This window comes from Oncorhynchus keta, chromosome 22, assembly GCF_023373465.1.
Source record: "Oncorhynchus keta strain PuntledgeMale-10-30-2019 chromosome 22, Oket_V2, whole genome shotgun sequence".
Lineage (NCBI taxonomy): Eukaryota > Metazoa > Chordata > Actinopteri > Salmoniformes > Salmonidae > Oncorhynchus > Oncorhynchus keta.
The window spans coordinates 32,751,020-32,764,386 of NC_068442.1; the positions used below are offsets into that span (position 1 = coordinate 32,751,020).

Sequence of the window (13,367 nt, forward strand, 5' to 3'; positions counted from 1 at the left end):
ATTATTATGATCACTTTATTTTTGGGGAGGGAAGGGGAAGAGACATTTAGACTTTTAAGCATTGCATCCTACTGGTTGAATAAACATTTCCTCATTGCAGATGCTATGGTGTGCAGGTTCTAAGATGTTATTTTATTACTGGGCAATGGAAATGTTATGTATGTGGTATATTTATGTATGCTGCAAGTAAGTAACAAACACAATTGTTTTTAACCTCACATCTCTTCTAACACTGTAGTGCCACAGCAAGTCTTATGGCTGTGTTCTGTATGCCTGTAGTCAATTAATCCAACCTCATCATTAGATACACTGAGGCTTCAGAGCAGGATTTAAGACATACCAGTCCCATCAGTAAACCATCACTTAACACTTGCCCTTGATTCTGTCAGAAACACTGATGGTTTGTTGCTCCTGGACCTGCTGACCACTTAAACCACGTCTCTCTGTAAAATGTTTGCAAATTGTAGGTATTTGATTGGGAATATAGTTACCATAGCAATTCAATTCTCTCTCTCTCTCTCTCTCTCTCTCTCTCTCTCTCTCTCTCTCTCCCTCTCTCCCTCTCCCTCTCTCTCTCTCTCTCTCTCTCTCTCTCTCTCCCCTCTCTCTCTCTCTCTCTCTCTCCCTCTCTCTCTCTCTCTCTCTCTCTCTCTCCCTCTCTCTCTCTCTCTCTCTCTCTCTCTCTCTCTCTCTCTCTCTCTCTCTCTCTCTCTCTCTCTCTCTCTCCTCTCTCTCTCTCTCTCTCTCTCTCTCTCTCTCTCTCTCTCTCTCTCTCCTCTCTCTCTCTCTCTCTCTCTCTCTCTCTCTCTCTCTCTCTCTCTCTCTCTCTCTCTCTCTCTCTCTCTCTCTCTCTCTCTCTCTCTCTCTCTCTCTCTCTCTCTCTCTCTCTCTCTCTCTCTCTCTCTCTCTCTCTCTCTCTCTCTCTCTCCCTCTCTCTCTCTCCCCTCTCTCTCTCTCTCTCTCTCTCTCTCTCTCTCTCTCTCAGACGTGCAACACATAAAGCGTCGGGACATCATTCTGAAGCGGGAGCTGGGAGAGGGGGCCTTTGGGAAGGTGTTCCTGGCAGAGTGCTATAACCTCAGCCCTACCAAGGACAAGATGCTTGTGGCTGTCAAGGTAAGAGTTGATCTCTCAGTTACACAGGGCCACCTCACTCTCTAGTTACAGCAGACCCCTCACAGAGGTCAGGGCCCCTCAGCGCTCAGCGTATGAACTGTATTAACCTGATCATTGAACGACTCTTGGCCAGCCGCCTCAACAACGTGGATCGATAAAAATTAGATTTTTTTGCTGTAGTGTAGATCAATAATCATACAAATGATCATTGAGGTCACTATGAGTACCATGTTGGTTGTTTCATATCAGACTGAATGTATGAGGCTCCAATATGAGGTGACAGTGCCCCAGTTCAATATGAGATGACAGTGCCCCAGTCCAATATGAGGTGACAGTGCCCCAGTTCAATATGAGATGACAGTGCCCCAGTCCAATATGAGGTGACAGTGCCCCAGTTCAATATGAGATGACAGTGCCCCAGTCCAATATGAGGTGACAGTGCCCCAGTTCAATATGAGATGACAGTGCCCCAGTCCAATATGAGGTGACAGTGCCCCAGTTCAATATGAGATGACAGTGCCCCAGTCCAATATGAGGTGACAGTGCCCCGGTTCAATATGAGATGACAGTGCCCCAGTCCAATATGAGGTGACAGTGCCCCGGTCCAATATGAGGTGACAGTGCCCCAGTCCAATATGAGGTGACAGTGCCCCAGTCCAATATGAGGTGACAGTGCCCCAGTCCAATATGAGGTGACAGTGCCCCAGTCCAATATGAGGTGACAGTGCCCCAGTCCAATATGAGGTGACAGTGCCCCAGTCCAATATGAGGTGACAGTGCCCCAGTCCAATATGAGGTGACAGTGCCCCAGTCCAATATGAGGTGACAGTGCCCCAGTCCAATATGAGATGACAGTGCCCCAGTTCAATATGAGATGACAGTGCCCCAGTTCAATATGAGGCGACAGTGCCCCAGTCCAATATGAGGCGACAGTGCCCCAGTCCAATATGAGGCGACAGTGCCCAGTCCAATATGAGGCGACAGTGCCCCAGTTCAATATGAGATGACAGTGCCCCAGTTCAATATGAGGTGACAGTGCCCCAGTTCAATATGAGGTGACAGTGCCCCAGTCCAATATGAGGTGACAGTGCCCCAGTTCAATATGAGGTGACAGTGCCCCAGTTCAATATGAGGTGACAGTGCCCCAGTTCAATATGAGATGACAGTGCCCCAGTTCAATATGAGGTGACAGTGCCCCAGTTCAATATGAGGTGACAGTGCCCCAGTTCAATATGAGATGACAGTGCCCCAGTTCAATATGAGGTGACAGTGCCCCAGTCCAATATGAGGTGACAGTGCCCCAGTTCAATATGAGGTGACAGTGCCCCAGTCCAATATGAGGTGACAGTGCCCCAGTCCAATATGAGATGACAGTGCCCCAGTCCAATATGAGATGACAGTGCCCCAGTCCAATATGAGGTGACAGTGCCCCAGTCCAATATGAGGTGACAGTGCCCCAGTCCAATATGAGGTGACAGTGCCCCAGTCCAATATGAGGTGACAGTGCCCCAGTCCAATATGAGGTGACAGTGCCCCAGTCCAATATGAGGTGACAGTGCCCCAGTCCAATATGAGATGACAGTGCCCCAGTTCAATATGAGATGACAGTGCCCCAGTTCAATATGAGGCGACAGTGCCCCAGTCCAATATGAGGCGACAGTGCCCCAGTCCAATATGAGGCGACAGTGCCCCAGTCCAATATGAGGTGACAGTGCCCCAGTTCAATATGAGATGACAGTGCCCCAGTTCAATATGAGGTGACAGTGCCCCAGTTCAATATGAGGTGACAGTGCCCCAGTCCAATATGAGGTGACAGTGCCCCAGTCCAATATGAGGTGACAGTGCCCCAGTCCAATATGAGGTGACAGTGCCCCAGTTCAATATGAGGTGACAGTGCCCCAGTTCAATATGAGATGACAGTGCCCCAGTTCAATATGAGATGACAGTGCCCCAGTTCAATATGAGGTGACAGTGCCCCAGTTCAATATGAGGTGACAGTGCCCCAGTTCAATATGAGGTGACAGTGCCCCAGTCCAATATGAGGTGACAGTGCCCCAGTCCAATATGAGGTGACAGTGCCCCAGTTCAATATGAGGTGACAGTGCCCCAGTCCAATATGAGGTGACAGTGCCCCAGTCCAATATGAGATGACAGTGCCCCAGTCCAATATGAGGTGACAGTGCCCCAGTCCAATATGAGGTGACAGTGCCCCAGTCCAATATGAGGTGACAGTGCCCCAGTCCAATATGAGGTGACAGTGCCCCAGTCCAATATGAGGTGACAGTGCCCCAGTCCAATATGAGGTGACAGTGCCCCAGTCCAATATGAGATGACAGTGCCCCAGTTCAATATGAGATGACAGTGCCCCAGTTCAATATGAGGCGACAGTGCCCCAGTCCAATATGAGGTGACAGTGCCCCAGTCCAATATGAGGTGACAGTGCCCCAGTTCAATATGAGGTGACAGTGCCCCAGTTCAATATGAGATGACAGTGCCCCAGTTCAATATGAGGTGACAGTGCCCCAGTTCAATATGAGATGACAGTGCCCCAGTTCAATATGAGATGACAGTGCCCCAGTCCAATATGAGGTGACAGTGCCCCAGTTCAATATGAGGTGACAGTGCCCCAGTTCAATATGAGGTGACAGTGCCCCAGTTCAATATGAGATGACAGTGCCCCAGTCCAATATGAGGTGACAGTGCCCCGGTCCAATATGAGGTGACAGTGCCCCAGTCCAATATGAGGTGACAGTGCCCCAGTCCAATATGAGGTGACAGTGCCCCGGTCCAATATGAGGTGACAGTGCCCCAGTTCAATATGAGGTGACAGTGCCCCAGTCCAATATGAGGTGACAGTGCCCCAGTTCAATATGAGATGACAGTGCCCCAGTCCAATATGAGGTGACAGTGCCCCAGTTCAATATGAGGTGACAGTGCCCCAGTTCAATATGAGATGACAGTGCCCCAGTTCAATATGAGATGACAGTGCCCCAGTTCAATATGAGGTGACAGTGCCCCAGTTCAATATGAGGTGACAGTGCCCCAGTTCAATATGAGGTGACAGTGCCCCAGTCCAATATGAGGTGACAGTGCCCCAGTCCAATATGAGGTGACAGTGCCCCAGTTCAATATGAGATGACAGTGCCCCAGTTCAATATGAGATGACAGTGCCCCAGTTCAATATGAGGTGACAGTGCCCCAGTTCAATATGAGATGACAGTGCCCCAGTTCAATATGAGATGACAGTGCCCCAGTCTATTATGAGGTGACAGTGCCCCAGTTCAATATGAGGTGACAGTGCCCCAGTCCAATATGAGATGACAGTGCCCCAGTTCAATATGAGATGACAGTGCCCCAGTTCAATATGAGGTGACAGTGCCCCAGTTCAATATGAGATGACAGTGCCCCAGTCCAATATGAGGTGACAGTGCCCCGGTCCAATATGAGGTGACAGTGCCCCGGTTCAATATGAGGTGACAGTGCCCCAGTTCAATATGAGGTGACAGTGCCCCAGTTCAATATGAGATGACAGTGCCCCAGTCCAATATGAGGTGACAGTGCCCCAGTTCAATATGAGGTGACAGTGCCCCAGTTCAATATGAGGTGACAGTGCCCCAGTTCAATATGAGATGACAGTGCCCCGGTCCAATATGAGGTGACAGTGCCCCGGTCCAATATGAGGTGACAGTGCCCCAGTTCAATATGAGGTGACAGTGCCCCAGTCCAATATGAGGTGACAGTGCCCCAGTCCAATATGAGATGACAGTGCCCCGGTCCAATATGAGGTGACAGTGCCCCGGTCCAATATGAGGTGACAGTGCCCCAGTTCAATATGAGATGACAGTGCCCCAGTTCAATATGAGGTGACAGTGCCCCAGTTCAATATGAGGTGACAGTGCCCCAGTTCAATATGAGGTGACAGTGCCCCAGTTCAATATGAGATGACAGTGCCCCAGTCCAATATGAGGTGACAGTGCCCCGGTCCAATATGAGGTGACAGTGCCCCAGTCCAATATGAGGTGACAGTGCCCCAGTTCAATATGAGGTGACAGTGCCCCAGTTCAATATGAGATGACAGTGCCCCAGTTCAATATGAGATGACAGTGCCCCAGTTCAATATGAGGTGACAGTGCCCCAGTTCAATATGAGGTGACAGTGCCCCAGTTCAATATGAGGTGACAGTGCCCCAGTCCAATATGAGGTGACAGTGCCCCAGTCCAATATGAGGTGACAGTGCCCCAGTTCAATATGAGGTGACAGTGCCCCAGTCCAATATGAGGTGACAGTGCCCCAGTCCAATATGAGATGACAGTGCCCCAGTCCAATATGAGGTGACAGTGCCCCAGTTCAATATGAGGTGACAGTGCCCCAGTTCAATATGAGATGACAGTGCCCCAGTTCAATATGAGATGACAGTGCCCCAGTTCAATATGAGGTGACAGTGCCCCAGTTCAATATGAGGTGACAGTGCCCCAGTTCAATATGAGGTGACAGTGCCCCAGTCCAATATGAGGTGACAGTGCCCCAGTCCAATATGAGGTGACAGTGCCCCAGTTCAATATGAGGTGACAGTGCCCCAGTCCAATATGAGGTGACAGTGCCCCAGTCCAATATGAGATGACAGTGCCCCAGTCCAATATGAGGTGACAGTGCCCCAGTCCAATATGAGGTGACAGTGCCCCAGTCCAATATGAGGTGACAGTGCCCCAGTCCAATATGAGGTGACAGTGCCCCAGTCCAATATGAGGTGACAGTGCCCCAGTCCAATATGAGGTGACAGTGCCCCAGTCCAATATGAGATGACAGTGCCCCAGTTCAATATGAGATGACAGTGCCCCAGTTCAATATGAGGCGACAGTGCCCCAGTCCAATATGAGGTGACAGTGCCCCAGTCCAATATGAGGTGACAGTGCCCCAGTTCAATATGAGGTGACAGTGCCCCAGTTCAATATGAGATGACAGTGCCCCAGTTCAATATGAGGTGACAGTGCCCCAGTTCAATATGAGATGACAGTGCCCCAGTTCAATATGAGATGACAGTGCCCCAGTCCATTATGAGGTGACAGTGCCCCAGTTCAATATGAGGTGACAGTGCCCCAGTTCAATATGAGGTGACAGTGCCCCAGTTCAATATGAGATGACAGTGCCCCAGTCCAATATGAGGTGACAGTGCCCCGGTCCAATATGAGGTGACAGTGCCCCAGTCCAATATGAGGTGACAGTGCCCCAGTCCAATATGAGGTGACAGTGCCCCGGTCCAATATGAGGTGACAGTGCCCCAGTTCAATATGAGGTGACAGTGCCCCAGTCCAATATGAGGTGACAGTGCCCCAGTTCAATATGAGATGACAGTGCCCCAGTCCAATATGAGGTGACAGTGCCCCAGTTCAATATGAGGTGACAGTGCCCCAGTTCAATATGAGATGACAGTGCCCCAGTTCAATATGAGATGACAGTGCCCCAGTTCAATATGAGGTGACAGTGCCCCAGTTCAATATGAGGTGACAGTGCCCCAGTTCAATATGAGGTGACAGTGCCCCAGTCCAATATGAGGTGACAGTGCCCCAGTCCAATATGAGGTGACAGTGCCCCAGTTCAATATGAGATGACAGTGCCCCAGTTCAATATGAGATGACAGTGCCCCAGTTCAATATGAGGTGACAGTGCCCCAGTTCAATATGAGATGACAGTGCCCCAGTTCAATATGAGATGACAGTGCCCCAGTCTATTATGAGGTGACAGTGCCCCAGTTCAATATGAGGTGACAGTGCCCCAGTCCAATATGAGATGACAGTGCCCCAGTTCAATATGAGATGACAGTGCCCCAGTTCAATATGAGGTGACAGTGCCCCAGTTCAATATGAGATGACAGTGCCCCAGTCCAATATGAGGTGACAGTGCCCCGGTCCAATATGAGGTGACAGTGCCCCGGTTCAATATGAGGTGACAGTGCCCCAGTTCAATATGAGGTGACAGTGCCCCAGTTCAATATGAGATGACAGTGCCCCAGTCCAATATGAGGTGACAGTGCCCCAGTTCAATATGAGGTGACAGTGCCCCAGTTCAATATGAGGTGACAGTGCCCCAGTTCAATATGAGATGACAGTGCCCCGGTCCAATATGAGGTGACAGTGCCCCGGTCCAATATGAGGTGACAGTGCCCCAGTTCAATATGAGGTGACAGTGCCCCAGTCCAATATGAGGTGACAGTGCCCCGGTCCAATATGAGGTGACAGTGCCCCGGTCCAATATGAGGTGACAGTGCCCCGGTCCAATATGAGGTGACAGTGCCCCAGTTCAATATGAGATGACAGTGCCCCAGTTCAATATGAGGTGACAGTGCCCCAGTTCAATATGAGGTGACAGTGCCCCAGTTCAATATGAGGTGACAGTGGCCCAGTTCAATATGAGATGACAGTGCCCCGGTCCAATATGAGGTTACAGTGCCCCGGTCCAATATGAGGTGACAGTGCCCCAGTTCAATATGAGATGACAGTGCCCCAGTTCAATATGAGATGACAGTGCCCCAGTTCAATATGAGATGACAGTGCCCCGGTCCAATATGAGGTGACTGCAGCAGCTTCATAGCAATATATCTCATTAGCAGGTTCACTTAACACAATATTAAACATGTTTTACATACTGTACAGGCCCTTATGGCTGACTTCAATATAAACTTTTGGGTCAAGATGTTTTGTGCCACTTTTAGCAATAGCTTCACTGTTGGAATTGAGCTCAATGTTGCTCAATATTAAATAAACGGCTAATGAACCGTAGCATTAACTGGAGAACAGACAAACAACTTTGAGCATTATGTACAACTGGTGGGCATTAACCATCTGGGTTCACCCCTTCACTAACACACACACACACACACACACACACACACACACACACACACACACACACACACACACACACACACACACACACACACACACACACACACACACACACACACACACACACACACACACTAGTGCTGAGCAATTAACCAAATTGTCTGTTATTTAGTTGTTTTTTTAATCCTCTGAGCCAAGCATATTTATCAATTGAATGACATTTTGTCAGGGTCTTTTATAAATATGACCTCTGACTTATTCAGTGATTCCCTTAGCTTTTTAAGAACATAAATGCGGCTGTCATAGGAGGCATGTTAAAATATAGCTGTTTGTTAGTGAGGCTAAAGGGTGATCATAGATTTCCTGATCCTAAATAGGTCTCAATTGGTTTGATGGCAGTAGTAAGATCTGTCATTCAACCAGGGCCATATGGTGTACCTTGTTACAATGGTACACAGGGAGAAGGGAGGCGTTAAATGTTCAGCGATCAATATTTATGTTACTTTAGAGGAGTCCTCCTGGATTGCAGTTGGGGCATAATTGAGGTGGTGGCCACCAAACAGCTTGTGTAACTATTATGTTTGTTCGCACATTTTCAACCCATTATTACAAGGGTATAGATTTCCACAGCTTCAAGGTTAATCAGGTCTGTTGGGATTGTGTTATAGCAGCCCTAGTTGATGCAGACACCTGTTTACAATGACATCCATTTTAAAGGCCAGTGCAGTCAAAAACTGGATTTTTCTGGGTTTTATATTTCTACCCTATGAGGTTGGAATAATACTGTGACATTGTGAAAATTATGATAACGCCCTTTTAGTGTAAGAGCTGTTTGAAATGATCGGCAGAAATTTCAGACAGTTTTCGTGGGATGGAGTAACATCACCAGGCGGTAAATTAGGTAATAGACCAATAAGAAAGAGAGTTCCAAACCTCTCTGCCGATAAGAAATAGTTTTCAGTTTTCCCCTCCCCACTCAGACCACTCCCAGACAGAACAAGCAAAAGTCTTGCTTGAGAAATTTATTTTTGCTCAGAAGCCATTTTTAAAAATATTTTTGACTATTTTAATTGAAAACAATCACAGTAAGGTACTTAATTGTTACCCAGAATTGATTTGATATGGAAATAGAAATGGCTGCATTGGACATTTAATCAATCTGCCAAGTGCACTGTTGACACTTTTTAGACAGAAACCTTTTGTAAACTGAAGAAGAGCAGTTTCAATATTTCAGCATCTGTATCATTAACCAGCACTGAACAATTAACTGAATCGACCAAATATTAAATTAGGATCATTTTCTCAGGGATTGATCTTGAAATTAAATTTAAACCTCAAAATAGCCGTAACTAAATAATGGTAAACTGATATTGCTTGAATTATGTTGAGCTCAGTACAATCTCGAGAGACATAAGCTACATACGCACAATGTCGTAGGGGGTACACCAAATAAAATTGTGATTCACATTTTTAAAATAAAATAAAAATCAGTCCATTTATATTTTCCAACGGGGCTTTACATTTGTAGTTTTTCCTCTCGCCCGAGTAGCCTCATGTCACTGCCAAAAATCAAATTAAACCATAGTCTAGTCAAATAATTAACATCCAATCATATTAACCGTCACTCTCTCGCGGGAATTCCACTAACGTAGCCAAACGTAGCTGCTGCTTATGTTTGTATCTGTACTGATGGCGCAAAAGCCATGACAGGGAGACACAGTGGAGTGGTAACATGTGTGCAAGCAGTTGCTCCCGGCGCCACTTGGGTACACTGCAGCATCCACCGAGAGGCTCTTGCTGCCAAGGGAATTCCTGACAGTTTGAAAGACGTTTTGGACACTACAGTGAAAATGGTTAACTTTGTTAAAGCAAGGCCCCTGATCTCTCGTGTATTTTCTGCACTATGCAATGATATGGGCAGCGACCATGTAACACTTTTAAAACATACAGAAGTGCACTGGCTATCAAGGGGCAAAGTATTGACAAAAAATAAATAATTGAGAGACAAGCTTAAAGTTTTCTTTACTCAACATAATTTTCACTTGTCTGACGTCTTGCATGATGACGAGTTTCTCACACAACTGACCTGTAGGAGAAAGCAAGGTGAATACTGTGGAGGTGGTGTGGCTGGTGTGGGCCTGCATAATGTGAATGGTTGGTTGTGAGTGAGGCTGGCAGAGAGAGTTCCTTTCACAGCAAGGTGAAACTGTAACGTCTTCGTTTGTAGAAAGAGAGTCGGACCGAAATGCAGCGTGGTGGTTACTCATGACTGGAAAAAGTGACACTTGAAATAACTAACAAAATACAAAACTACAAACGTAACGTGAAACCTAATTACAGCCTATCTGGTGAAACTACACAGAGACAGGAACAATCACCCACGAAATACACAGTGAAACTCCGGCTACCTAAATACGGTTCCCAATCAGAGACAACGAGAATCACCTGACTCTGATTGAGAACCGCCTCAGGCAGCCAAGCCTATACAACACCCCTACTCAGCCGCGATCCCAAATACTACAAACCCCAATACGAAAATACAATAACCCCATGTCACACCCTGGCCTGAACAAATAATTAAAGAAAACACAAAATACTAAGACCAAGGCGTGACAGAAACCCATATGTAGACATTTACATTTACATTTAAGTCATTTAGCAGACGCTCTTATCCAGAGCGACTTACAAATTGGTGCATTCACCTTAAGACATCCAGTGGAACAGTCACTTTACAATAGTGCATCTAAATCTTAAAGGGGGGGTGAGAAGGATTACTTATCCTATCCTAGGTATTCCTTAAAGAGGTGGGGTTTCAGGTGTCTCCGGAAGGTGGTGATTGACTCCGCTGTCCTGGCGTCGTGAGGGCGTTTGTTCCACCATTGGGGGGCCAGAGCAGCGAACAGTTTTGACTGGGCTGAGCGGGAACTGTACTTCCTCAGTGGTAGGGAGGCGAGCAGGCCATAGGTGGATGAACGCAGTGCCCTTGTTTGGGTGTAGGGCCTGATCAGAGCCTGGAGGTACTGAGGTGCCGTTCCCCTCACAGCTCCGTAGGCAAGCACCATGGTCTTGTAGCGGATGCGAGCTTCAACTGGAAGCCAGTGGAGAGAGCGGAGGAGCGGGGTGACGTGAGAGAACTTGGGAAGGTTGAACACCAGACGGGCTGAGGCGTTCTGGATGAGTTGTAGGGGTTTAATGGCACAGGCAGGGAGCCCAGCCAACAGCGAGTTGCAGTAATCCAGACGGGAGATGACAAGTGCCTGGATTAGGACCTGCGCCGCTTCCTGTGTGAGGCAGGGTCGTACTCTGCGGATGTTGTAGAGCATGAACCTACAGGAACGGGCCACCGCCTTGATGTTAGTTGAGAACGACAGGGTGTTGTCCAGGATCACGCCAAGGTTCTTAGCGCTCTGGGAGGAGGACACAATGGAGTTGTCAACCGTGATGGCGAGATCATGGAACGGGCAGTCCTTCCCGGGAGGAAGAGCAGCTCCGTCTTGCCGAGGTTCAGCTTGAGGTGGTGATCCGTCATCCACACTGATATGTCTGCCAGACATGCAGAGATGCGATTCGCCACCTGGTCATCAGAAGGGGGAAAGGAGAAGATTAATTGTGTGTCGTCTGCATAGCAATGATAGGAGAGACCATGTGAGGTTATGACAGAGCCAAGTGACTTGGTGTATAGCGAGAATAGGAGAGGGCCTAGAACAGAGCCCTGGGGGACACCAGTGGTGAGAGCGCGTGGTGAGGAGACAGATTCTCGCCACGCCACCTGGTAGGAGCGACCTGTCAGGTAGGACGCAATCCAAGCGTGGGCCGCGCCGGAGATGCCCAACTCGGAGAGGGTGGAGAGGAGGATCTGATGGTTCACAGTATCGAAGGCAGCCGATAGGTCTAGAAGGATGAGAGCAGAGGAGAGAGAGTTAGCTTTAGCGGTGCGGAGCGCCTCCGTGATACAGAGAAGAGCAGTCTCAGTTGAATGACTAGTCTTGAAACCTGACTGATTTGGATCAAGAAGGTCATTCTGAGAGAGATAGCGGGAGAGCTGGCCAAGGACGGCACGTTCAAGAGTTTTGGAGAGAAAAGAAAGAAGGGATACTGGTCTGTAGTTGTTGACATCGGAGGGATCGAGTGTAGGTTTTTTCAGAAGGGGTGCAACTCTCGCTCTCTTGAAGACGGAAGGGACGTAGCCAGCGGTCAGGGATGAGTTGATGAGCGAGGTGAGGTAAGGGAGAAGGTCTCCGGAAATGGTCTGGAGAAGAGAGGAAGGGATAGGGTCAAGCGGGCAGGTTGTTGGGCGGCCGGCCGTCACAAGACGCGAGATTTCATCTGGAGAGAGAGGGAGAAAGAGGTCAGGGCACAGGGTAGGGCAGTGTGAGCAGAACCAGCGGTGTCGTTTGACTTAGCAAACGAGGATCGGATGTCGTCGACCTTCTTTTCAAAATGGTTGACGAAGTCATCTGCAGAGAGGGAGGAGGGGGGGGGGGGGAGGATTCAGGAGGGAGGAGAAGGTGGCAAAGAGCTTCCTAGGGTTAGAGGCAGAAGCTTGGAATTTAGAGTGGTAGAAAGTGGCTTTAGCAGCAGAGACAGAAGAGGAAAATGTAGAGAGGAGGGAGCGAAAGGATGCCAGGTCCGCAGGGAGGCGAGTTTTCCTCCATTTCCGCTCGGCTGCCCGGAGCCCTGTTCTGTGAGCTCGCAATGAGTCGTCGAGCCACGGAGCGGGAGGGAGGACCGAGCCGGCCTGGAGGATAGGGGGCATAGAGAGTCAAAGGATGCAGAAAGGGAGGAGAGGAGGGTTGAGGAGGCAGAATCAGGAGATAGGTTGGAGAAGGTTTGAGCAGAGGGAAGAGATGATAGGATGGAAGAGGAGAGAGTAGCGGGGGAGAGAGAGCGAAGGTTGGGACGGCGCGATACCATCCGAGTAGGGGCAGTGTGGGAAGTGTTGGATGAGAGCGAGAGGGAAAAGGATACAAGGTAGTGGTCGGAGACTTGGAGGGGAGTTGCAATGAGGTTAGTGGAAGAACAGCATCTAGTAAAGATGAGGTCGAGCGTAGACAGCGGTTGTGTTGGCTGTCAGAGGAGGAACCAGGTCAAACATTCATGGAAATGTACTTAATTGTTAGTGCAAAAGGAGATACAGTATTCTCAAACAATATATTTGTTCCTGTTAAAAACATAAGATATTGGTAGCTGGTCACATAACATCACTGTGTCATATCCATCCTTTAACACAGTGGGTCGTACTGTCACAATCTCCTTGAAATGAGAAGTGGTTGTCAGTAATTGTTGCGCTTGATTTATTACATTTCACGTAAAGATTACGATGGTAACCTCAGAGTTAAAATGCAAATTTCACCTCTAACATGACACGGTTGAGGATATTAAAGTTCAAAGGTCATACAAAGGTACCTA

At 48.4% G+C, this 13,367-nt stretch overlaps 2 protein-coding genes across 3 annotated transcripts in view; both read left to right on the plus strand.

Moving 5' to 3' along the window:
• LOC118401366 (kelch-like protein 25) overlaps positions 1-13,367 on the plus strand; it is a 997,662-nt gene that overhangs the window by 539,083 nt on the left and 445,212 nt on the right. The window lies entirely within an intron of this gene.
• The window catches only part of LOC118400862 (NT-3 growth factor receptor-like), a 321,289-nt gene that overhangs the window by 282,777 nt on the left and 25,145 nt on the right, over positions 1-13,367 (plus strand). For both annotated transcript variants that reach the window (XM_052475038.1, XM_052475039.1), the window contains exon 13: positions 986-1,116. In XM_052475038.1, coding sequence (XP_052330998.1) covers positions 986-1,116 — 131 coding nt within the window. The remainder of the gene's footprint in view (positions 1-985; positions 1,117-13,367) is intronic.